The 27,835-nt window shown below is 34.0% G+C and overlaps 2 protein-coding genes and 3 pseudogenes across 2 annotated transcripts; 2 read left to right on the forward strand and 3 right to left on the reverse strand.

Annotated features, from left to right (window-relative positions):
• Positions 1-24: 24 nt before the first annotated feature.
• On the forward strand, positions 25-3,836 carry LOC106430181 (annotated as a pseudogene).
• Positions 3,837-7,261: 3,425 nt separating this feature from the next.
• On the forward strand, positions 7,262-12,573 carry LOC106430169 (receptor-like protein 15). Its single transcript, XM_048735795.1, has 4 exons — positions 7,262-8,737; positions 8,956-9,030; positions 9,122-11,268; positions 12,171-12,573. Exons 1-4 carry the CDS (start codon positions 8,158-8,160, stop codon positions 12,210-12,212), a joined length of 2,844 nt encoding a protein of 947 aa, XP_048591752.1. The 5' UTR covers positions 7,262-8,157; the 3' UTR covers positions 12,213-12,573.
• Positions 12,574-12,588: 15 nt separating this feature from the next.
• LOC106430160 (cytosolic sulfotransferase 18-like) lies at positions 12,589-14,658 on the reverse strand. The gene is made up of 2 exons (XM_013870936.3): positions 14,202-14,658; positions 12,589-13,563 (listed from the first exon to the last, which is right to left on the reverse strand). The coding sequence occupies exons 1-2, from the start codon at positions 14,569-14,571 to the stop codon at positions 12,722-12,724; spliced, it is 1,212 nt and encodes a 403-aa protein (XP_013726390.3). The 5' UTR covers positions 14,572-14,658; the 3' UTR covers positions 12,589-12,721.
• A 191-nt stretch (positions 14,659-14,849) lies between these two features.
• Positions 14,850-16,788, reverse strand: LOC106430168 (annotated as a pseudogene).
• A 2,566-nt stretch (positions 16,789-19,354) lies between these two features.
• Positions 19,355-22,024, reverse strand: LOC106430146 (annotated as a pseudogene).
• Positions 22,025-27,835: the final 5,811 nt, after the last annotated feature.

A 27,835-nucleotide genomic window follows, 5' to 3' on the forward strand; every position in this document is an offset into this window, starting at 1 on the left:
GACGGGACTTCTGACATTTCAAACACAACCATTTCTTGCTTCATTATTTCCATTTGCTTTTTTTTTTTTATATCTTACTTGCAATGGAGGGGAAGCTTTTCTTGGGTCAATACTTGATATTGGTGATATTATTGCTGGGGCAGCTACATGGATACATAAGTTGTATTGAGAAAGAAAGAGTGGCTTTGTTGGACCTCAAGAAATACACAATCGCAAGTAACGAATCCCACCAGTTTTTAACAACTTGGACTAATGTCACAAAGAGCGATTGCTGCCAGTGGGAGAAAGTTAAGTGCGATCGTGCTAGCGGGCGGGTTATCAGGCTTTCCATTGGTTGGGCGCATTACAAAGAGAGTTCTCTAATCTTTCTTTGCTGCATCCCTTTGAAGAAATTCAAATTCTGGACTTATCCTCGTTGTTAGGATTCAGTGGTTTGTTTGATGATGTGGAAGGTATACCAGAATTTTCATAGTGGATAATTTTAATTTTTTTTATTTGCGTTGGAACTTTGATTTTTTTTTTCCCTCCGTTAGCGTTCTGTTTCTCTAAATAATCTAGATGGACTACATCTTAGTTCTTTGTTGCTAATTTATGAAAGTTAATACCTTATGCTACTGAGATTTCTTTGACGTTTGTGTCCCATGATGTATGTTGCAATCCCATAGGACCGTCACTTACTTTACCTTTCCATGTACATAGTGTGAATGGAGCAGGACCCTCCTGGGCATAACCAAGTGAAACATTTGCATATGGCTCCCAAAAATTTTAAAATTAATTTACGTAGTGTGTTTTGAGCGAGATATGTTATCTTTATAAGGTTAGCAAGAATTCTCGTTTGCAGGTTATAAAAGCCTAAGGAGATTAAGAAACTTGGAGATTCTGGATCTCTCTGGAAATGCATTCAACAACAGCATATTTCCATTTATTAATGCCGCTACATCACTTACAACTCTGTTACTTCATTGGAACAACATGGATGGTCTCTTTCCTGCTAAAGGTATGTTCCTTTTCCATTTGTATCTAGCACGGTTTATTTCTTGATAATGTATTTTTTTTCTTCTAAAAATTATTGTTCAACTTTTTCTGTACCTCTTAAACTCAGTTTGTATCATTCTTCTATTTGGTAAACTCTATTTCAGAACTCAAAGATTTGACGAACTTGGAACTACTGGACCTAAGTGAAAACAGATTTAACAATTCCATACCACTGGGAGGTAGCTTTTGCATTCATGTTTCCTTCTTCTCTAGGGTGTAAATTCGATTTAACAGCTGTCTAGTACATCTTTCGGCTATTATTTAAAGGAGTTTTCATTTGTGCGGCTTTGTGGCAGATTTACATGCTCTGAGGAATCTGAAAGCTTTGGATCTACATGGTAACGAATTTTCTACATTAGTGGAACTGCAAGGCAAGTCATAGATCTTCGACCTATGAATTAACTCTAATGATGATAATGAATATACTCATGTGAATAAACGTTTTGCGTTCGATTACCGTAGGTATTTGCGAACTGAAAATTTTGGAGGAGCTCAATCTCAGTCAAAACAAACTTGTAGGTCAGTTTCCCTTATGTTTACTTAGCTTCAATGGACTTCGAGTTCTTGATCTCTCATCTAACCAACTAAATGAGAAGCTACCATCTGCTATCCGTAACCTTGAATCCCTCGAGTACATGTCGCTGTCTAATAACAGCTTCAAAGGCTCCTTCTCACTTGGTTTACTCGCCAACCTCTCAAAGCTTAGAGTGTTCAGACTTGATTCAAAAGGCAACTCACTCCAAGTAAAGTCTGAAAGTTCATGGAAGCCAAAATTTCAGCTGAATGTTATTGCACTACCATCATGCAACTTGAAGAAGGTTCCTCATTTTCTCCTACATCAGAAGGATTTGCGTCATGTTGATCTCTCTGACAATAATATTAGTGGAACTTTCCCTTCTTGGCTGTTAGTGAACAATACTAAACTAGAAAATTTGCATCTACAAAATAATTTCTTTACGGGCTTTCAGCTTCCTGAATCTGATCATAATCTGCATTGGTTGGATTTGTCTGTTAATAAACTCAGTGGCTTCCTTCCTGAGAACATTGGGTGGATACTTCCTCATTTATCTTATATGAATATATCGAAGAACGAGTTTGAAGGTAATCTGCCATCTTCACTGGGCAACATGAGGAGTATTGAATATCTGGATCTATCTCACAACAGTTTCCACGGGAAGTTACCTAGAGCTTTACTAGAGGGTTGTTATTCCTTGGTAATCTTGAAGCTTTCATACAACAAACTAAGTGGCGAGATTTTTCAAGAATCAGTCAACTTTACTGGTGTCAATGTGTTGTTTCTGGATAACAACCATTTCACAGGACGGATTGGGCATGGTTTACGGAGGCTGATAAACCTGTTACTGCTTGACATTTCAAATAACAATCTAACCGGTGTTATTCCAAGCTGGATCAGCGAACTCCCAACTTTATTTTCTCTACTGCTTTCAAACAACTCATTGGAAGGTAAAATACCTATGTCGTTGGTCAGCATATCCAGTATTAGGCTACTTGACCTCTCTGCAAACTCTTTATCTGGGGCCATACCTCCACACGTTAATTCTGGGACTTCAGTAGTGTTATTGCTGCAAAACAATAATTTATCGGGAGATATTCCAAATACATTGCTGTTAAATGTTTCTCTACTTGATCTGAGAAATAACAGATTTTCTGGAAACATTCCAGAGTTTATCAGCAACGAAAGAACCAGTTTTCTCTTTTGCGTGGGAATAATTTAACAGGGCAGATTCCTAGCCAGTTATGTGCCCTAACAAGTGTTGGCCTTCTAGATCTTGCTAACAATAGATTGAGTGGTTCAATACCTTCATGTCTAAGCAATATATCATCTGATTTGAGAAAAGTGTATCCGCCAATTTATGATTTTGGCATTGATTCACTTGCATAATCACAACTTTCTTATCTGGACAGGGACTCCATTTCCACACGAGATGTCGGTACATATTTCAAATCTCTGCTTATACTGGATCAGTTTACAACAGATGAATTTGATGTTAGCACCCAAACAAAACTAGAATTTGCAACAAAAGGTAGATTTGAGGCCTACATGGGTGGAAACCTAGGATATATGATTGGTATGGATCTCTCGGAAAATGAGCTGAGCGGTAAGATTCCAGTAGAGCTTGGAGGTCTTAAGGAGTTTCATGCTTTAAATCTTTCTCACAACAACTTATCAGGTGGTATACCAGAAAGCTTTTCAGGTCTGAAGAATATGGAAAGCCTTGATCTCTCTTACAACAGATTACAAGGTCGGATCCCACCACAACTAGCCGAGCTGAGCAGCCTAGAGGTCTTCAATGTATCATACAACAACTTAGTAGGAGCCATTCCACTGGGGAGACAGTTTAACACCTTTGAAACACGAAGCTACTTAGGTAATCCCCTTCTCTGTGGGAAACCAACCAACATAAGCTGCGAGAGCAATAACTTTCAAGAAGCAGATGATGGACTGGAAGAGGATGAATCCACAATCGATATGGAATCTTTCTACTGGAGTCTTGTTGCAGCCTATGTGACAATACTCATTGGAATATTTGCGTCTTTCTCTTTCGATTCTCCTTGGAGCAGATTTTGGTTCTACAGCGTTGATGCTTTCATCTACAAAGCGAGGACTTGGTTGTGGTAATGTTTATTGTATCAAATCTTTTACTGTGCTTGTTCCTTCGTTTATCCCTATTTATGGCTGTTCTTCAAAAAGCTGCTTTGTGTAACAACACCAGAACATAATGTTGTGATCTTATGTATTGTCTTTTTTTTTTTTGAATAAATGTAATGCCTAAAACATATCTTGCAGCTGGTTTGGTGATTAATTCACTACATATCTACTGAAATACATGGACTTTTGCGTTATCGAAGTAGAAAGAGTACACAAAAAAAAGTATTGAAAGTAAATTAAAGAAAATTCCCCATTTGTTATATATAATTTTTGAATAATCTTTTATATTTATGCCATTTACAGTTGCGCACAGAGCATTTTGACTAGAAATTAATACACAATCTTGTGCAACTTGGTAGGTTTTAAATCCCCCTCTGTATTTTGGTGTTCGCTGAATCGATGTATCACTTAGGTAGGTTACACCAGGTGTAGTGGCCTTGGTGATAATACCCTTTGTCATGCCATCGCCCGTGACGGAGACGTAGTAATGCAAACAATCCTAGAGAGCCACATCATCCCTGACCGCTGGGCTTCGACTCAAATCTAGTTAGGCTACGTTTCAACAAGAAAGAAAAAGTGAAATATTCTTATATTATTTCAATGGTTTTTGTTGAGATGTCTTAACACCAATAAATAATTCAATATGAAAAAGAGACGTCTCTCGTTTATTTTCTTTCCTTGAAACTTATCTGGTTACTATAATATGCAAAACATGATTTTAACTTGACTTGTAGGATAGTGATCGCTCACGCTACGGCCTATGAATGTCACATGACTTTTAGTGGTCTCATTTAAAGTAACTTTTGACTTTTCTAAACATACAACTATGCTATTTACAGTCATTTTGGATTCTTCTTCATTTGCTTGTGTTATCAAATTTATAATGGAGGGGAAGATGTCTTTGGGAAAATACTTTTTTTTTTCTTTGGGAAAATACTTGACATAATGTAATTCATTGAATAATGTAATTCATCAAATGTATCTTAAAACTAGTTTGGTGGTTCCTCTGAACTGTTACTGTATTTTTCGCTGAACAATATAATGCATGAAACAATCTCAACTTCATGTTTTAAAGTTGAAGAATAATTTATTCACAATCCACTGTTGCATAAGTTGCGAAATTGCTGGACCTCCCTGATATTATTGGCCATGTGCGTTCGCATCTATTATGGAATGGATCAGATCATGGGATCCGAATATAGTGATTTACGGATTAAATCCCGATTATTTTTTTGTATACTAAAGCAAGAACCACATCATCAATTCCATGACCCTTATAGGCTTTTCAACATCATTTATTGTAGGGCTGGGCAAATAAACCGAACCCGAAAATCCGAACCGAACCCGATCCGATAAAAATGAATCCGAACCGATCCGAACCCGACATAAATACCGAATGGATCCTGTTTTTTGGTATATTGGGTTATAGGTATTATCCGAACCGAACCCGGACCTAAATGGATATCCGATAGAACCCGAAATATTTATAATAACAAAAAAACTTCTACAAAATATAATCTTAATTCTTAATATGTATCTAAAATACTGTAAGATATTATTGAACTTCTAAAATAATTATCTACTAGATTTTGATCCGCGCTTGAAAGCGCGGGTTTGGTTTTGTTTTGCTTTTCATAATTATGAAATTTAGTGTTTGAATCATATAATCTTGAAGATTATTTCACTAATGAAATTTAGTGTTTGAATCATATAATCTTACACCCAAATCTTGTATAAAGCTTCTATGTAGTGTAGTATCTTACATGTAACGTGTTTTGTAGTCGATGGTAGTATGTGAAGGAAATGAATATTTCGTTAACGTAACAGTTATAATAGGTTGTGATTTGGTTTTGGTTCATGTAATGTATTTTGTTTGGGTAGGGTGGTTTAGCAATCGGTTTTAGTGGTTATGTATAAATAATAATGTATACAGTTCGCATGGTTAGAGTAATAATCGGGCGTCTATAGGATAAAAAAGGCTGTCAATTATTGTTATAATATACAGGGTAAGTCCAAAAAAATTTAAAAATAATAGGTCCAAACAACTTTCATAGGTAGATTTTTTCAAAATCCTTCCCTTTTAATAGTATTGATACAAAATAGGACCCTAAATTAATAGATTAGACTAGATCTGGACCCGCCCGACCGGGCGGGTGTTTTTTTTTGTTTACGTAATGCAATTAAAATTTTTCACACCTTATATAATTTATCAAATTTTTATACAAATGATGACAAAAATACATCACATAATACAAATATTGCTGTAACATAATTTGATCACACCGTGACATTTCTAATGTTTTACCTGTTATTTATCTTAGATCATCACTTAATCATCCTGATCTACTTTACTAAAATTCAAAAAAATACAAAGAGTAGAACTAACGGTTTGATCAGCTAAAACCATTTCTAATGTTTCATCAGCGTAAGGTGGGTTTTGTATCCATGAGTGAATCAGTTTTACTTGAACATGCCACACTTCCTTAAAGGGTTTAAGATCGCTGATCAAATGAAATCTTTTGTTAGCAGACATGATTTTTTTGTGAGGTAAGTCGTAAAAGAATGTGTAGAATGAGTTTGTACTCGGATAGAATATATAGTAGAGAGACAATACCCTAGTTGAGAATAAATATCTTTGCTTATTTTGCAAGGCATATTAGGCGAAATAAATGAAAAGAATATTTTGTTGATTCTGTTTCTTGTTTTTGAAATTATGGTAAAATCTTAATGGTTATGATTTGAAATAGGAAATGATAAGATCTTGTGCTTGTTTCGCAAGTGTGTGGATCAATTTTATTTAACACAATACAAAACGCTAAAGTTGAGGAAATATGTTAACCACCCTCGCAAGGCATCTCTTGTTTGCATTAGTATGCAGAATATGTTGTTGAAATTCGAATATTATGTTTATTGTTTAGTAGTTATAGATCAAATTTTATATATATATATATATTTCTTGTTCCGAAATTGAAAGGGAAATCTTATTTAGAAACAAATTAGTAAATTCTGCAAATATTTCTTTTTTTTCCGAAGATTGTTAGGGAAAAAGATTTTCAATTCACAAATATTAGATTTTAATAAGATAGATAATGATTATTAATTATTTGGACATATGGAAGTCAGTGGAATATTTCAATATAATAAAGTGGTTACAAATATGCTACAGACACCACCGTGAAATTAAGTGAACTGAAATTGTTCAACTCGTGTGAGAATCATTGTTAATTTTTCTTAGTTTAATTACTTATATAATTTGATGTTCGTGCAGGTTACGTAAGGTAAGGATGAGATTCATATAATAAGCAATGTTAGGGTGTCGATATTGCAGGGAAATTATTTATGTTTGTTCATTTATTTAAAAATATGTAGTTTGTTTGATTTTATTAATAATATGTTTCATTTTTTTGTGGTTCGTTTGAGTTATTTTAGGAAAACAATGAATAAGTGGAAAAGACAATCATTTTTAATGTAAAACTAATTTATTTCTCAATGGCATTTGACTGTAAATATTATTTAACTTTTAGGGTTATTCTATAAGTGTACTTCTGTTTTAATAAAGTAGATTATATGAAGGTTGATGGTGGAATGTAGCGGTTGAAGCCTAAAGTTTTTTTATTTTGGTTTTGTTTTCATTGAATAGTGTTTCTCATTTCATGAGAACTTAGTTTTTGTTTTATGATTTCATTTATCTGGTTTTCTTTCTATCATTAACTATATTTATCTTTCGCTTGATTTTGAATGATCACGTTTGATGTTTTTTTTTTTGAATCGATTTTACTTATGTTTTGGCTATTAAAATATGTACAAATCATATATTTTAAATCCAAAGAACCGATTTTATTTATGTTTTAGTTACAAAATAGGTACAAATCATGTATTTTTAAACCGGAGAACCGATTGAGATCCGAACCCGAAAGTACAATGGGTTATACCGGTTCTTTGAAGATTTACTAACCCCGATCCGAACCCGATATAAACCGAACCGGTCCCGAACCGAACTTTTATATAACCCGAATGGGGTTAATTTTGTTAAACCCGAAAAACCGAAACCCGAATGGATAAAACCGAAACCCGATTGGAACCCCGAATGCCCACGCCTAATTTATTGAATAATTTCGCTGTATTAAGTCTACCAAAAACTTCTGGGAAGACATTTTGAACAACAACAAAACTTTTCTAGCAACCAGTTTTTTTTTTTTTAAATATCATTATCATATTTGTTATGAGTGTTTTCTGCAAAGACCTTGACTTGTCTTACCATAACATTCAAAGTAAACGATAGCGATCACTCATTTACGTATGTCTCATGACTTTCAAGTCATTTCATAAACAGAGACTTTGACCTTTTCTACCCTTTCTTGTTGAATTCTTATAACCGTAGAGGTGTTTGCATTGAACCAACATTGAAGTTCATTTTCATTTGCTTTTAAAAAAAAAAAATCTTATTTGCAATGGAAGAAAAGCTTTTCTTAAAACAATACTTGATATGGGTGATGATACTATTGTTGGGGCAGCTGCATGGATACAAAAGCTGTATTTTGAAAGAAAGGAACGCTTTGTTGGACCTCAAAATATTCTTGATCTCAACTACTGAAGAAGGGCAATCCGAACCTGTTCTCCCTTCTTGGACCAATGACACCACGAGCGACTGCTGTCAATGGGAGCGTGTTAAGTGCAATTCTACAAGCGGACGGGTACTCAAGCTTTCCACTCGTGGACTGAACCTCAAAGAGAGTTCTCTCCTAAATCTTTCTTTGCTGCATCCCTTTGAAGAAGTCCAAATTCTAGACTTATCAGAGTCCAAATTTGGCGGTTTCTTTGATGGTGTGGAAGGTTATAAAAGCCTCAGTAGATTAAGAAACCTGGAGATTCTGGATCTCTCGTCAAATAAATTCAACAGCAGCGTCTTTCATTTTCTTAATGCTGCTACATCACTTACAACTCTGCTTCTTCAGGGAAACAACATGAATAGTTTTTATTCAAAAAAAAAAAAAAAAAAAAACAACATGAATAGTCCTTTTCCTGCTAAAGGTTTGTTTTTAATTTGTAACTAGCATAGCTTCTTTCATCTTATGTTTGCTGGAAACCCTTTAAGAACTTATAAATTTGAAAAAAATTGGAAATAAGACTTGAGTATAATTTTTTCTTAACGGCTGCATATAACATTTTTATATGGTTTGCATCATGTTTTCGATAACCATGTACGTTAGTAAAGGTGTCTACCTTTGTGTGGTTTTGTATTGTCACAGAGCTTTCTGCCATGGTGAAGCTGAAATTTTTGGATTTAAGTGGTAATGGATTTTCTGGCTCAATGGAATTGCAAGGCAAGTCAGTTCATATTTTTAACTTTTCCATTAAAAGTTGTGAATTCACTTTTGATTTTGTGAATTAATGTTTTGCATTTGATTACCGTAGGGATTTGCAAACTGAAGAATCTACAAGAGCTCGATATCAGTCAAAACAATCTTGTAGGTGAATTTCCCTTATGTTTAACGGGCTTGACTGGACTTCGAGTTATTGATCTCTCCTCGAACCAAATGAGTGGGAAGCTACCATCTTCTCTCGCTAACCTTGAATCCCTTGAGTACTTCTCATTGTTCGATAACAATTTTGAAGGCTTCTTCTCGCTCGATTCCCTTGCCAATCTCTCAATGCTTAAGGTGTTTGGAGTTAATTCAAGATCCAACTCATTCCAAGTGGTTTCAGAAGGTTCTTGGACGCCGAAATTTCAGTTAAATGCTATTGCATTACGATCTTGCAACTTGGTGAAGGTTCCTCATTTTCTCCTACACCAAAAGGATTTGCGCCAGGTTGATCTCTCCGACAACAACATATCTGGACAGTTTCCATCCTGGCTGTTGGCAAACAATACAAAACTCGACGTGTTGCTTCTGCGGAGTAACTATTTGACAAGCTTTCAGCTGCCAAGATCAGCACATAATCTGCTGTTCCTGGATCTGTCTGTTAATAAATTCAACCATCTATTACCTGAGAATATTGGGTGGATACTTCCTCATCTACTGTCTCTAAATATCTCAGATAACGGTTTTCAAGGAAGCATGCCATCTTCTCTAGGTAACATGAAGAGTATTAATAATCTTGATATATCTCACAACAGTTTTGGCGGGAAGCTACCAAGAAGTTTCGTAGAGGGTTGTTATTCCTTGTCAGTCTTGAAGCTTTCACATAACAAACTAAGTGGAGAGGTGTTCCCAGAATCAACAAACTTCACTCGTGTATCTCAGCTGTCCATGGATAACAATCACTTCAATGGAACAATAGGGCAAGGTTTGAGGAGATTGAGATCTTTGTATATGCTAGATGTTTCGTACAACAACCTCACAGGTGGTATTCCAAGCTGGATTGGAGAAAACCAGTTCCTAGGCGCATTACAGCTCTCAAACAATGTGTTGGAAGGTGAAATACCTCCTTCCTTGCTCAACATTTTCAGCCTTCGGCTGTTGGATCTCTCTGGAAACGGTTTATCTGGAGGCTTACCTCAAGAAGTCAGTTTCAGAACTCCGGTGGTGTTATACCTGCAAGACAACAACTTATCAGGGCATATACCAGACACATTGCTAGCGAATGTCCTCATACTTGATCTCAGAAACAACAGATTGTCTGGGAATATTCCAGACTTCATCAACACGCAAACCACCAACATCCTTCTTCTTCGGGGGAATAATTTAACAGGTTGTATTCCTCGCCAGCTGTGTGGTCTAAGCAACATCCATCTTCTGGATCTAGCTAACAATAGATTAAATGGGTCTATACCTTCATGTCTTAGCAACACATCACTTGGTCTAGGGAAAGAGGATGCACCATACGGCTATAGTTTCGGCGTTGCTGTCGTTGCTCCTGGTGACTCCACTTCCACAGATTCTTTTAGCTATTTGAGTTTGAAAATGTCAGTGTATATTTCAGATCCTTTTAGAATGGCCTACCTGTCAGACACTCAATATGATATTGAATTTGCAACAAAACATCGGTATGATGCTTACAGAGGCGGGATTCTCAACTACTTGTACGGACTTGATCTCTCGGAAAATGAGCTCACCGGTGAGATCCCATCAGAGCTTGGAGATCTTCTGAGACTACGAGCTCTCAACCTTTCTCACAACTACTTATCAGGAGTGGTACCAGCGACTTTCTCAGGTATAAGGAATTTGGAAAGCCTTGATCTTTCTTTCAACAGATTACATGGTCGGATCCCACCACAGCTAACAGAGCTAAACAGTTTAGCGGTTTTCAACGTCTCATACAACAACTTATCGGGAGCCATTCCACAGGGAAAACAGTTTAACACGTTTGAAACACTAAGCTACTTAGGCAATCTTCTTCTCTGTGGACAACCAACCAACACAATCTGCAACAATGTTACCTCTCCAGAATCAGATAATGAACTAGTGAAGGACGATGATGGTCAAATCGACATGGTATCTTTCTACTGGAGTTCTGCTGCAACCTATGTGACAATACTTATTGGATTATTCGCATCACTCTCTTTTGATTCCCTTTGGAGCAGATTTTGGTTCTACATCGTTGAAGTATTCATCAACAAGGTGAGGAATCTATTGTGGTAAAATTAGTGTTGCCGCCAAAGCCATGAAAACATTTTATGTTTTTAAAATTAGTGTTGGCGCCAAAGCCAAAGTTACATTTATGTTTTTAAAATTTTTAGTAAACTTACTATAAGTAATACTAGAGTATATCCCGCACGATATATTTTCATTTTATAAATATTTAATTTTGATATTATTATACAAATATATATACAATTTATATCTTAGTGTTATGTATTTTATAACTCTTTAGTTTTATTGTTTATGTTTCTTATTACTTTATTAATATAGGGGTTTGTTTTATACATTTTACCTTTTTTATTACGTTTTCGAGTTTTCATAATTTGAAATAATCAAATAAAAAATATTCTTCAACATATGATTTTTGAAAATATATAGCTGTATAAATAAATTTTTAACATACGTTAATAACTTCATTTGTATTAAAAAAATCTGACATGATTAACAAATTTGAACCCGTTTTAGTGGTAGATGATAATTTATTTAAATGAAAGCATTATATTACTTAATTACGAAATTAATTAATGCAATATTTAATAAAAACTATTTAAAAATTTAGTAGGATTTTGTTAGATTTTTCTCAACAGATTTTGTTATAACTAAAAATAAAATTCAAATCTATAGTTAAAATTAATTTATTATTAATATTCCTATTAATTATTATGTCATATTATGTGATTAATGAAATGGTCTTAATAGACTTCTAAATAGTAGATAAAATGGTCTATTAAAAGAAGATTTCCTTGTTAATAAATTTATTATGAAAACATAAATATTTTCATATAGAATAATATTAGACTCATTTTCTTATATTTAAAAAAAACATTATATATTTATAGAAACTCAAGGCTTTTTGTTAAAACTTTAACAACACGTGATAGGGTTCAGGAGCGGTTGCGCCACTTGTCGCCTTCCTAACGTGAAAAACGATGTAATTTCCCTATTATCAAGACCTACTTCATGTGATCCAGTACCGGCTTTGGGTAGTGTCCAAGGTGCAAAAACACAGGGTCCTCACCTTTTCACCAAAATTTTTTATTGCTTTAAGGTCTTAAATTCTGAAGTTTTTTAAAATTAAGGGTCCAATTTTTAAAATCAACCATTAACATAGGAGAAATATTTTTTATATAGACAAGGTCGACTGACGTTTTGAGCCGGGCCTGTGTGATCGTATCTGTATTATGAATATAAAAACACAAGTTGCAGAGGATCGAGACTACACCATATCATGCAAAGCCAATTCATTAATTCACCATATCATGCAAAACCAATTCATTTTTCCAATAGACAGACAATACATTCATCTGAAACAGAAACAAGTTTTATTCATCCAATATGTAGCGTAGTACATAGATCATCGAAAAGAGAAAACTTCTGCTTTAAATTAACAAGCATGCAAAGGATGAGTCATCTTTCCCGAACAAGAACTAGCTCATTCACCATTTTCAAGCAAACCAGTACCTTTGAACTTCTCTTCCATTATTCCATCCATACGAGCAGCCATCTCTGGAGTCAGATAATTCACCCAATCTCCGGTCTTTCCTTTCCTGAAATACGTGCTGTTTGTATAAGGAGAAGGGTGGTCTCCTCTCTCCTTATCTCCTTTGTTAGCTTCAAGATTCTTCATTGTCTCGAAGCTGCAAAGATTCACAACTTTCTCAACAACCCCACTCTTCTCCTCCTCAGCTGTGAATCCATAACCCATGAACTCAGCCAATCTCTTCACACAAGGCAAAGGATCAGCTCTCACAGTCTCGTACTTGAGGAACAAAATCTTATCTGGATTCTCTTGGTGAGCTTTCCAGTAACCTAAGACATGATCAAGATAAGGACCGTCCCCAGAGATACCTTGGCAGAACATATCAAAACACTCCTCAAGACTATTGAGCGGGCCACGTGTTGACCTTTGCTTTTGCATGAAACTCCAAAAGGAGATGAAAGTGTCCTTTGGGTCTCTCCAGATGTAAACCATCTTACAACCCGATTTTTCAACCGAATCGGGTAAGAAATCGTGTGGCATATGAGTTGAAAAAAGAGTGTTCTCTTTGTCTTGGAGAACATCAACGTGAGGGAACAAAGGGAACTCGATCTCAAGGAAAGGAATAAGCTCATGAGGGTTACGTTTTAGGAGAGGGTTCGTGAAATCGTCGAAGCGAGATCGATTGGCTATTGTGAATGTTAGTGACTTGAGCCAAGTGGAACCTGTCTTTGGGTAGCTACAAACGAGGAAGTCATTGGGTCGCGCTTGGAAGAACTCTTGCGCGTATAGGGAACTGTTATTGTATATAGAGTCATACTTGTATATTGAGTCCGGTACAGTACATATTGAGTCATACCGAGATTGATTCCGGTTTAATCCTGTATATAAACTCACCTCTCTGTACATTTTCTTAATTAATGAGAATGAGGTTTATTTACTGATATGGTATCAGAGCAACAGAATCTCATTCCCTAACAAACTCTTCCGCGATTCGATTTCACCGGCGTCTCATCGGCGCTTCACCGGCGTTTCATCGGCGCTTCATCGGCGTTTTCTTCGCCACCGTACTCTGATCTTTCCGTTTCTTGCAACACTCACCGTTCTCCCGTGCAATTTCAGCTCTCGATCTTCACAATCAGCTGCGATTGATATCAATGGGAAAGCGGAACTGCAAGTCACGCTATCGTCGTTCTTCTCCAGATCCTCCTGGATCTAGATCTGGATCTCCATTAACTCCCGGTGCTGGTTCACATGCGCCGCGCGATAGTCAAGGAGCTCCTTCTCGTGTCAGTCCGATGCGATCTTCACCTTCTTCGTCCTCAGATCGTTTTGAGGTATCGAACTCTCCCGATAACATTCATTCGCCTTATCATCTACTTAACTCCGATCATCCTGGCTTAGTACTAGCTGCGGAACAGTTAGATGGTAACAACTTCAAGGAAAGGCTGTATCCACCAATGACCACCGTACCAAATCAGGGGAGATTTCGGCCTCCAGCCTTTCACGTGAGGCAGCGTGGAGATCAGGTCTTGGTACCGTTTCTGATTCTTTTGGAACTCTGTTAACTCCGTCTCGTCATGGTTTGGCACGGTACTGTCTCTTACGGTTTCTGTTGCCATTGGAGATAGAGGAAGAAGATTGGAGGACATGTGTTTCTGATCTGTGTGAGATGAGAAATGGTTTTGTTCGGACAAGATCGGATCATAGCGGGCTTTATATATTAGAAGCAACGACATAGAGATTGACGTTTGTTTTTTAATTGTACCTTTCGTCGTTTTATTAATCCTAATTACTATATCCATTTTTTATAATACTTTCATTAAAAACATAGTATAAAATAGACTGGTCACTGTCCACTATCCACATGCTTCATGTGTTTACCAAGGACCGGATCTGGATCCGATTACGTTTAGTAATGAAGCTAATTTCGTTTATCCACGTAAAACATTTATGAGTATGTCGATTTGCGCACGATGTACGATGGTGCCATGGGTGACGGGTCCATGATGGCAGCGATATTTAAAATTCATGTTGCAGAATCTTTAGGCGCTTACTTAACAGAAGACGATTAAACAAAAAAAAAACGTAAGTGGAGATAGAGAAGGCTTCTTGTTTACGATTTAGTATTGTTTAAAATTAACCAAAATATCTTGTATAATTTTTTTTTTTATCAAAACAAAGTTAAATGCATGATTACACAATCGAACTAAATTCTTTAATACAAACAAAGAGCACGTGATGAGACTAAATCATTATAACAAAAACATAAATCTTGTTTATCAGATCGAGGGGAGAAAAACAGAATTAATTATATATGATTAAAAAATCCATTTTTGTTTATCTTTTAGTTAATATTATTTAAATAATTATAGTTTATAAATTTGTTTTAGATTTTTTTATATTTATATAATAATGATTTGTTTTATTTTTAAAATAATGTTACACAAATGACATCTATGTCACTAAAAAAAAATGATTGTGATATCTACACCTTTAAAATTAGCTGATGTGACGGTCATGTATATATGATTTCATCAAAAAATTATATAAAACATATGATACGAACATTTTTAAAATTATATATAGATTTGTACTAATTAATTTAAAAGTTCAATATGATAATATTTTGAGCCAATACACTTGTGCAGCATGCAAAGCCAATTTCATTTTCCTATTGATAGTACATTCACATGAAACAGAAACAAGTTTTATTCATCCAATATATAACGTAGTACATATATAATAAATGTGAAAAAAGGATCAAACATATGCTTTAAACAAGCATACAAGGATCAGTCGTTGTCCTCATTTACCATATTCAAGCAAACCAGTACCCTTGAATTTCTCTTCCATTATTCCATCAATACGAGCTGCCATGTCTGGAGTCAGATAATTCACCCAATCTCCGGTTTTTCCTTTCCTGAAATACGCGCTCTTTGTGAAAGGAGAAGGATGATCTTCTCTCTCCTTATCACTTTTGTTAACTTCAAGGTTCTTCAACGTCTCGAAGCTGCAAAGATTCACAATTTTCTCAACGACCCCATTCTTCTCTTCCTCATCTGTGAATCCATAACCCATGAACTCAGCCAATCTCTTCACGTGAGGCAAAGGATCAGCACTCAAAGTCTCGTACTTAAGGAATAAAATATTATCTGGATTCTCTTGGTGAGCTTTCTAATATGCCAGGACGTGATCAAGGTAAGGACCGTACCCAGAAAAACCTTTACAGAACATATCAAAACACTCCTCAAGACTGTCGAGCGGGCCACTATCTGACCTTTTCTTTTGGAAGAAAAGCCACAAGGAGATGAAAGTGTCTTTTGGGTCTCTCCAGATGTAAACCATCTTACAACCCGACTTCACAACCGAATCAGGTAGTGAATTGTATGGCATATGAGTTGAGAACAGAGTGTTCCCTTTTTCTTTGAGACTATCAACTTGAGGGAACAAAGGGAACTCGATCTCAATGAAAGGAATAAGCTCATGAGGGTTACGTTTTAGGAGAGGGTTTGTGGAATCATCAAAGCGAGATCGGTTGGCTATTAGGAATGTTAGAGATTTGGGCCAAGTGGTACCTGTCTTTAGGTAGCTACAGATGAAGAAGTCACTGGGTCGCGCTTGGAAGAACTCTTGCGCATAAAGGGAACCTTCAAGGATTGTCTGTATCCACCAATGACCACCGTACCTGATAAAGGGATCTTTAAACCTCCAGCCTTTTACGTGAGGAAACGTGGAGATCAGGTCTTGGTACCGTTTCTGATTCTTCTCGAACTCTGTTGACTCTATCTCAGTCTCGTCATGGTTTGGCACGGTAGTGTCGGTAACGGTTTCTATTTCCATTGGAGGACATGTGTTTCTGATAGACATGTGTTTCTGATCTGTAGGAGATGAGAGATGGTTGTTGTTCGGACAAAGATCAGTTCAGAGTGGGTTTTTATATTAGAAGCGTTGACACGTTTTTGGCCCTACATAATTTTATTAAAAAAGGTTTAAAAGAAAATAAAAAGGGCAATTGTCAATAATAGCACATTTTGAAGTTTATGTCTCAAAAATAGCACTAGAAGGAGAAAGTTACAAAAATGACATTCATTAAAGGGTAAAATATCCCTAATACCCTTGGTTTAAAATTAAATAAACAAACAAAAATAAATAAAAATAAAATAAAATAAAAATAAAATAAAAATAAAAATAAAAAAATAAAAAATAAAAAATAATAATTTTTTTTTAGTTTCAGATTACATGTTTTCAGATTCGAAATTTTTATAAATTTTTTTTAAATTTTTTTTTTTTTTTTTTCAAATTTTCTTTTTATAATTTAAAAATACTTTTTGAAACTGTTTTTTAAATTTTTATTTTTTATTTTAGTATTTATTTTTTATAAAATTTTAAACCCTAATTCCAAAACCCCACCCCTTAACTCTAAACCTTAAGGTTTGGATTAATTAACCCAAGGGATATATAAATGTATATTTACCTCTTTAATGAAACCTATTTTTGTGACTTTGAGCCTTGAGTGCTACTTTGGAACAAAAACTTGGTTTAGTGCTATTCTAGTCTTTTTCTAAAAGAAAAATTAAAACGAATTTATAAAATATTGGGCGTGTAAGATAGAGACATTGACTTTTGTTCTATAATTGGCAATTTTTACCATAATTGAACCAGAAGCTTCTATAACTACTCTATTTATTATAATATCTAGATCCTGATCTGGTCCAATTATGGTAAAAAATCTATAAATTAATAATGTTGAAACTAAAATATTTTTTTTTTGTATTTTCATTAACTAAAATTTTGAAATTTGACATTTATATTTTATATTTTTTTATTATATTATTTGGTCTATATAAATATATTTCAAAGATTTTAAATGTGATTAAATTCATCATAATATATTAAGTATTAAAATATATAAAGATAATTTCATTATAAAGATAAAACAAACAGTATAATAGTATGTTTGTACCTATATAAAATATATATACATATCTCTTATATATTAAAGCACAAGTCACATGACCAACAAAATTTTGACACATGGCATATGTTTATCAAATTTAAAGAAAAAATTCAAATGTAATGTTATCAAAATGAATGTCAATCTGTTAGTCTTATAGAGATATTATTTATGTTGACTAACAGATTAACATACATTTTGATTTTGTTTTTCTTATATAATGTTATAAAATTTTGTAGATTTTCTCATAAACAAAACGTTTAAATAAATATAACATTAGAGAAGAAAAAAAAGAAGAAAAATAGTATTATAACGAACAAATATGCATGAAAAAAACAAAAAAGACTATAAATACCGACCACAATTATCTACAAATTAAGTAATGTTAACATTCTAATTGTATTTGTGCAAGAGAAATACTTTCCTTGAATTTGTATATCCAATTGTTTATTGTTTAGGAAAAGAAAAATTACTTTTTAATATTCATTTTGGTTTCTTAATGAACATGCCCGTGCGAAGCACATGAGATAATACTAGTAAATTATTAATTTATAATTTTAGTGGAACCAAATATTTACATATAATTTTTTGAAAAATAGTATCTTATTATCTTATCGATTTGTGTCATATTTTGAACCGGTCTAACTTAAAATTAGAAATTTTTATTAATTTATAATATTTATTAATTTATCAAATATTAATTTTATAGAGTTTTTACTGTATGTTTATTACAATAAAGCTAACGTTTTTTGCAACATGAAACATTTGTGAGAGTCGTTCAAAAAAAAAGAAAACATTTGTGAGTATCAGAAGAGGAGAAGAGGACCATTGGAAAATCAGAACAGACGGAAAACTCTGATTTGTAGCTAACCACCAAGGCCGTTTCAATCTCTACAGAGATCAAGTATTGTTATATATTATAAGATAAATACATGATATTACGTGTATACGCACACCAAATAATCTAATGTGCACACTACCACAATCGAATGGTATGTCGATGTAGCACTTTAGGATCGAATCCACAGAGACCAACTATTACACTTTATCTTTATGGGATCAATATCAAGCTAAAACAATATGGGGGTTTTAAAGTTGAGGAATCGTAACAAGCAAGTAATAAATTGAATTAAAGTTTTCAGATGATTAAAAATGTTAGCCTAGGGTGGTTTGATCGGGTGTTAAACAAGTGTGAGCCAAACAATTATTCAAGTTTAATTAAGAGCAAGTCTAGAACTCGGATCACTCAAGTAGAACAGCCCACTGTCGTGGAACTGCCCCCTATGCTGATCGATCTTGATACCTAAACTCTCGTTTGGATCAAGATGCGACAGCAAGCAATAGAGATCAAGTCCGATAGGTTCACCAAACACACTAATATCTACTTTCGCTGATTAGGGATGCTAGGCTCATTCATAACAGATCTAGCAACCTATTACACGGTTAATGAACAGGTTAAACCTAGGATCTAACATTAAGCGGCCAGATTAATGCAAGCATTAAGAACAGTTATGAATGAAGACAATCAATGGTTTCACTTATCTATGTTTAACTCACGGATCTAACACCCGAACACCCTAGACTAAGCAAGTTGACTACTCAGCCATGAACAGAGAAAACACAGAGATCAATTCTGAATAAGACTTCATGTAAATAAAAGAGATAGAAAGAGGGTTCAGGATAATCTTCTCTATGGTGAGAGAGATGGAGCCTTCTCCCTTTACAATCCAAAAGCACAAAAGTCTCCAATGGTTTTTCTTCTGTCTAGAATAGCCTAGAATGATAAAGAGAAACAGAAAATATGATATATCAAAGCCACAGGCGGCTGGGACAGAAAATATGGATAATTAGGGCAAATCCCGTAATGATTGTAGTTTCCTAAAAATCTCTGCCGCTGGAACACTCACTCGGAACAGTCACTCGGGTTGCTCCGCTATCCAGAACAGTCATCAAGACTGTTCTGCGTGAAAACCACCAAATTGCATTGTTTTCTGCCTCTTTTGTTCCAGCTGATCCATCTCCCATCCAATGTAACTCCAGACCTGTAATGACTCCAAAAGGACTAGGAAGACTCGATAAAGACTTGAAAACCAATTTAAAAGCATATATACAAGATGTGTAAAACACCATATATCAATACACCATTCTATTCTTCTAACTTTTTGATGCAAAATCATTGACCAAATCATCGAACTTGATCAATTACACCAGAAAAGACTTTTCTGGAAGTCGTCTAGACGACTTATAGTATCTCAGAAGATTCAGACGACTTTTCGGAGCTATATTCGTAACATGAGTTCTGTTTTTTTTGTTTGGTCACAAGGGATTGGCTGTAATTTCACAAGGCTTTTAGGTTAGTTTTGCATTTGATTCAAATTTGTGTATTGTTTTGCATTTAGAATCAAGTTTTTAGTCATATTTGGCAAATCCCTATAAAAAAAAGAAATTAAATCATATTTTGGAGAGTCAAATATATATTATTTGGGTATGTAAATAGTTATTTTCATTACGTTCAAAATACTCTAGTAGATATTCAGAAGTGTAACTTTTGTTTCTTTATATAAGGAACATTTACACATTTTTTTATCAAATGGCTTAAAAAGTGTAATTTTCTTATAACTTAATAACCTCTTTCTACTGTCTTTAAAAACTTGAAAATACCAAATTTTATGTCAATTTCTCATCTATTTATCTTATATTTTTCTCACAATTTTATTTTGTTTTCTACAAGTTTTTCGTTCTATATTTTTCATTTTCTCCTCTGAAAAGGTAAATCTATAAATGTTAAATATGCATATTTGTGTGTTATACTCTAATAAAATTATAGATTCAATCTAATTTGATTGTATTACTATTATTTAATCTTAAAAGTTTAATTTTCGAAGTTGTCTCTGTTTTAAAAATATTTTTATATATGATTTAAAAATCTTCAAATTTTAAATATTTATCTGAACGATAATATATTTAAAATATAAATTAAACACATGACAATATTTTATACATGATATGAGTTTTCCTATGCCAAGCCAATTCCTTTTTTCTGTAGCCAGTACATTCATGTACCATATCATGCAAAGCCAATTACTTTTTTTCCGAGGCAATACATCAACATGAAACATAAACAAGTTTTATTCATCAAATAGAATAGGCGTGACAAAAGGAACAAACATAATCTTTAAACAAAGCATACAAGGATCAGTCATTTCTCCAAGCAAGAACTAGCTCACTTACCATTTTCCAGCAAGCCAGTACCCTTGAATGTCTCTTCCACTAACCCATCGATACGAGCAGCCATCTCTAGAGTCAGATAGTTCTCCCAATCTCCGACCTTCCCTTTTCTAAAAGATGCGCTGTTAGCATAAACACCAAGATGATCTTCTCTCTTTTTATCTCCTTTGTTAGCTTCAAGATTCTTCATCGTCTCGAAGCTACAAAGACTCACCACTTTCTGAATAATCTCTTTCTCCTCTTCCTCAGCAGTGAATCCATAACGGCAAAGGATTAGCTCTCATTGTTTCGTACCTCAGGAACAAAACTCGATGTGGATTCTCTTGGTAAGCTTTCCAATACGCCAAGACATGATCAAGATAAGGACCGTACACAGATAAACCTTTACAGAACATATCAAATGCCTCTTCAAGACTATTGAGAGGGCCACATTCTGACCTTTGCTTTTGGAAGAAATTCCACAAGGAGATGAAAGTGTCCTTTGGGTCTCTCCAGATGTAAACCATCTTACAACCCGACTTCACAACCGAATCGGGTAAACAATCGTGTGGCATATGAGTTGTGAACAGAGTGTTCCCTTCGTCTTGGAGAACATCAATGTGAGGGAACAAAGGGAACTCGATCTCAATGAATGGAATAAGCTCATGAGGGTTACGTTTGAGAAGAGGGTTTGTGGAATCGTCGAAGCGAGATCGGTTGGCTATTGTGAATGCTAGTGATTTGAGCCAAGTGGCACCTATCTTTGGGTAGCTACAGATGAGGAAGTCATTTGGTCGTGCTTGGAAGAACTCTTGCGCGTAAAGGGAACCTTCAAGGATAGGCTGTACCCACCAGGGACCACCGTACTCAATCAGAGGAGCTTTCGGTCTCCAGCCTTTCACGTGAGGAAACGTGGAGATCAAGTCTTGGTACCGTTTCTGATTCTTCTCGAACTCTGTTGACTCTTTCTCGTCATGGTTTGGCACGGTAGTGTCGGTTACGGTTTCTGTTGCCACTGGAGACAGAGGAAGAAGATTGGAGGACTTGTGTTTCTGATCTGTGTGAGATGAGGGATGGTCGATATTCGTTGCTTTTTATATTAGAAGCAACGAAATTTGTTTGCTTTTTTAAAATTTTCTACAACGTAAAATGTTTGGACTAAAAAAGAAGTGTTAGAAAATAGAAAACGTGTAAGAAAAGAGACATAGGCTTTTGTTGACGATTTATATTTCCTTTTTGTCGTTATATTAAATCCTAATTACTATATTTTATTCTAGCTTTCGTTTAAAAACTGTATCAAAATAGACTAGCCACATGCTTCATGTGGTTGCAACGAAGAACGTATCTGGATCCGATTACGTTTATTAAGCTAATCCTTTTTATCCACGTGAAACATTTATGAGTATGTCGATTAGGGCACGATGTACGATGTGATGTCATGGGTGACAGGTTCGTGATGGCACCTATATTTAGAATACATGTTGCAGTCAGATTCCTTATTGGAAGGCTTACCAATGGATTTCAGACTGGATTTCACAAGTAGGTACCAGACTATGACTATGAGAGTTGGTTATTATTTGCCATTTGTGAAGAGATTGGCAGCGTTCATGGGTTATGGATTCACTCTTGAGAAAAAAAGAATCATGAGTTTTGTAAGAAAGCTTCGATATGCTGACGAATCTTGAAGCTAACAAAGGAAATAAAGAGAGACGGGATTTTCCTGTATTTATTATTGATGAACATAACTCACACCCAAAATCTCGTTCAAGAGCAGGAGCGGACGCAGAGCAGTAGGGGGTGTGGCAATGTGCCCCACCCTAATTTTTTTTCATTAATAATTAGTGTAAGTTTATTCTAAGTACATATAAATGGTAAGTTTTTAGTTATAAAAAATACATGGTTGTGTGCTCCATACCAAAAGACATCTTGGATCTGCCCATATTGAAGAGTGGATGATAGCATATACACTTATATATTGCCCAAAGACATTAGTATTACCCGATGTGAAACAATCTAACAGTTTCAGCGACGGTTTTTTATTGAAGAGGCTAAATGTACAACCTTACATGGTTTTTAGGTTTCCTGCTATTGGAAGAGGGGAGATAATCTTCTACTGAACAACATCTTAAATAATGGCAACACCAACATTATAATCTGTAGAACTACATCGGCAATATATAAATAATCATGCATGGCAACGATCATGCATGCAACGATCATGGCAAGATAAACCAGAAACAAAATAATGAAGACCTCCATGAGAACCATCGTCTTCTTCGTAGTCATTGTCTCAGTTTCTGCTATCTCCCTAGCAAAGCAGAGCCCTCTGGAAGATTGTATTAGAAGAAACATTGTCCGGTCTCTCTCTCCTCCATCAAAGAAAAATGAATCATCTAACTTCGAGGTGTCAGACAAATTGTGCAGAGATGAGTCACGAACCATCATGTACTTCTTGAGACTGAAATGAAAGTTCCCACCATACTACATCGAGGCGTTGTGCAATGTATTTGGAAGTGATGGAAAGAAAGTTGGTTGAATACGTTACTACTAATAGCTTGAATCATTCGAAGAAGCTCCTCAACAGCTTAACTTGCACAAGAGGAACCACCTTGGTAGACAAGAAGAAGAGCTACGTACATAAGAAGAAACGTCGCGTCGCCCTATCGCTCTCTCCTTCTCCTTCGAAGAATAATCCCGACACATCTCATTTCGACGTCATGAGAGACCAGTTATGTAGACATGAGACAAGAGTCATCATGCACTTCTTAGAAATGAACGGGAAGTTTCCAACTTATTACGTCGAGGCCTTGTACAATGTATTTGGAGGCGATGAAAAGAAAGTAAAGGTTTACGTTATTAGGAAATGGTTGGATCATTCAAAGAAGCTCGTTGATAGCTTAACTTGTGCTTCTCCATAAAAGATGTATATTTTGATGGACTAAAAAAATCAAAAACTTTATATAACTTTTTATTGATTTTCTTTTACTGGTTCCCTGCATTATGCATCCTATTTGTTTTATTTTGTCATGGCCAAACTCCAATAATCATAGACACCATTTGAATCCATATATTTTGACTTCAAAGCGTTGATTGAATTTTGATGAATTTTCCTCAACAAATATCTACCCCACAATTCTCTGACAGAAAATCCCACAAGTTAATCTCCCTACCTACCTACAAAGCTGATTTTCGAAAAAGTTATCCTCAAACAGTGACCAATTTGGACAGAAATGTAATCTCACCATCTTCCTATACTTGGTTCCGCAAATAGATAAAAAATATACACACTTACGCAATTTCAATATAGAATTTGTATATTCACCTAAATGACCTAAAGAAAAATGTGAAAAGAGGATTCCTATAAATAGATTGTTACGGTTACGAGTACGTCGGACGGATTAATTGACGGATTAATTGACTTTGACGTTTTTTGTTTTCTCTGGCTAGTTCAAGGTGAATTCGAAAGTAAGGAATTAGACTTGGAAATCACAAACACGGACTTGTCTCTTCTGTGTAATTGATGTAGATCGAAGAAGAAGCATTGCCCCAGACGTCTTTATTAATTTTAGCATTTTTCTGTTTTCCTTTTTTCCGGTAGATAAATTTTTACTTTTTTTCAAAAATAGAATATAAATTGACAAACTATTATTGGATAGGTGAATCTACAGATTTACATAGGGGTGAACCCAAAAAAACTTAAATTGTAAATATTAGTATGTAATATGGTTTTAATTTATGGTTTTATAGATTAAATTGTTATTCTTAGAAAACCTTAAAATCAGGTATACAAAATTTCGAACAACACATAGTTACTTTGTAGAACTTATTACTAAATAAAATTTTGAAATACTATATAGAAAAGTTTTTAAATTATATAATAGATAAGAGAAAATAGAGATACGTTTTATAATCTTGTAAAAAAACATGTTTGCTTCTTGAAAAATTTTGATAGGATAAAATTTAAAACATTATATAAAGATAAAGATGACACATACCTACAAATTTAATAATTATAAATATACACAAATTGTTGAAAATTCATTATATATTTATATATAAATATTTTATATCTATAAATTTTTGGTCCACGTAAAACGAGAAACTATTTATTTATATAAGTTTCTAACCTACGTAAAGCGTGGATATATATAGCACGTGAAAGACAAATGCTTTGTTGTCCATTCATCTGTACAACAAGACCATCTCCAGCGATAGATATATAGTGTTAGAGTTCTAAATCATTTTTTTAATTGAAAATAATCAAATTAAAATTTTTAAATATTTGTTTAATTTTAACCCCTTCAATGATAGAACCAATTAAAGTTTTTAAGTTTCAAGCTTTATTCTTTCAATTCATCATGTTTCAATCCATTAGAGAGAGACAATTGGGTTTAATTTTTTTCTTCTTTAAAATACTATCATATTAAAAAGTGACATCTATTATTTAGAATTGGTTCTAAAAATAGAACCATATATCTATCTAATTTATCTCTTTTTGATTTAGTTTTAAACATATAATTACTTAGAACCATGAAATAGAACCCTCATGGATACTCCATTAGAGATGGTCAATTGTTTTTGATATGGCTTCATGATTAGTTGTCGTCATCACATATTTTTCATTGTTAGTCAATTGTTTTGCTTCAAAATTTTATAATAGTTTTTAAGTGGCATGGTTAGCAAGTATGATGACGTGCCGTTTAAAAATTTGTTTAGTAATACATATTGGCAGTTTTTATATTACAAGACATGTAGCTATCATATACAACATACTGTTACAATGTACCTGTATAAATTATACAAGACAGCTAAACAACGAATGCTTAGCTGTCATGATAACAATCTCGCAAACTTGAGTTTTTCGTGGGTAGTCGAGATTGTTTATAATCCTTGAAAAATACATAATAATTTTTATATAGATTGCTTCTATAAGTTGTCCTTTCTCCTTGTTCTATATTTTTACCGGCAAAATTATTTTTTAAATAATCTGGAGAAATACCAGATTTATAGAAAAGTTAAGTCTAATTCTTAAAATAAAATGTGGAGTTTATAGATAAATTTTCTTTTCGAATATGTAAACGGGCATGTAAGTTTTGACGGAGTGTGTCGTTGTTAAGAACTTGTCTTGATCAAAATTCTGAAAGACAAATGGAAACTTCTTAGTACTTAAAGATTAAAATTATACATTCAGCAAAACCTTAAAATCTTGTATAAAATAGATAGAAATAGATATATATATATACCTAAAATTTGGATAACACATAGTATTTTGCAGAGCTTATTACTAGATAAAATCTTAAAATACTAAATAGAGAATTTTTAAAATTAGATATATAATAATAGATAAGAGAAAATAGTGATATGTTAAAAACATGTTAGCTTCTTAAAACGCCTTGGAAAAGCTTTCAAGCACCAATATGGCCTTTTGGTTTAGTATAAACTATAAACAAAACGCCTTGGAAAATCTGTTCTCAACTTGGTAGTATAAACTATGATATTTTCAGTTTTGCAGAAAAAAGAAAGCTTCTTAAAAACTTTTGATAGAAATTTTTTTAATATTATATAAAGATATGCTGACACATACCTACGATTTATTTATTATAAATATACATAACTTAATAGAAATTCATTGTATATTTATATAAAAATATTATTTATCTATATAGTTTTTTAGTCTACGTAAAACGTGAAACTATTTATTTATATAGAAGTCTCTAATCTACGTAAAGCGTGGATCTATATCTAATAAAGCATGTGAAAGACAAATTCTTTATTGTCCACTCATATGTGTACTTACATATTTTTCATTGTTAGTCAACTGTTTTCGATATGGTTTTATGGTTGGTTAGTTTTCCTAATCACATATTTTTCATTGTTTTTTTTTAACATAAAAGGATTAAATCCAGATCTATTAAAGACACAGACCTAACCTTCAGGTAGAGGTACAACTCACAGATAAACTTTTTTCTCGATATTCAAATGAATCGAAAGCAATAGTCCATATTTGTTTAACCAGTATATTTGAATTAGGGTTCGCCGTATTAGGTTTATCTCCTTCAAGCACCACTAAACTACCACCACTGATTCATATTTTTCATTGTTAGTCAACTGTTTTGCATCAAATCTTTATAATAGTTTTTAGTTTTAAGTGGCGCATAGTTAGCAAGTATGATGATGTGCCGTATCGAAATCTATAAAAAACCACTTAAGAATAAACAAATTATGCGGTTTTTTATAACAATCTCTCAAACTTGAGTTTCTCGTGAGTAGACGAGATTTTTTATAATCCATTAAAAATACATAATAATTTCATATAGATTGCTTGTCTAAGTTGTCCTTTCTCCTTGTTCTATATTTTTCCCGGCAAAATTATTTTATAAAATAACCTGGAATATACCAGATTGATAGAAAAATTAAGACTAATTCTTAAAAAATGTGCAATTATAGATAAATTTTATTTTCGAATATGTAAATGGGCATGTAAGTTTTGACGGAGTGTGTCGTTGTTCAGAACTTGTATTGATCAAGCTTATTGTGCCGTTGGTGACGTTACGTTGCATGTGACAGAGTTATATGTGGTGATCAAGCATGATGTGTGTTGGTGTTGACGTGATTGTTGATATAATTGGTGTGTTTTAAGTGCTAACATATTTGGTAAATTATTTAGAAATGTACTCTTAGAGATTTGGAAGATTGAACTCTAAGCTCAGTAAAATATTAGCTTAGAGTTAAGTATCCTAATAAAGTTTAAACTCTGCCGAAATTTAACTCAAGATAATTTGTCTTGAAGAGCTCATACTACTATAGAACAACAGTAATTTCAAAAGGTTGTACTTGTATTACGCATATGTAAATTGGCTGTAATTTATTTTATTATTCTAGTGGATTTGAACGAAATTTTGAAA

The sequence above is a fragment of the Brassica napus genome, chromosome A7, assembly GCF_020379485.1.
Source record: "Brassica napus cultivar Da-Ae chromosome A7, Da-Ae, whole genome shotgun sequence".
Classification (NCBI taxonomy): Eukaryota; Viridiplantae; Streptophyta; class Magnoliopsida; order Brassicales; family Brassicaceae; genus Brassica; species Brassica napus.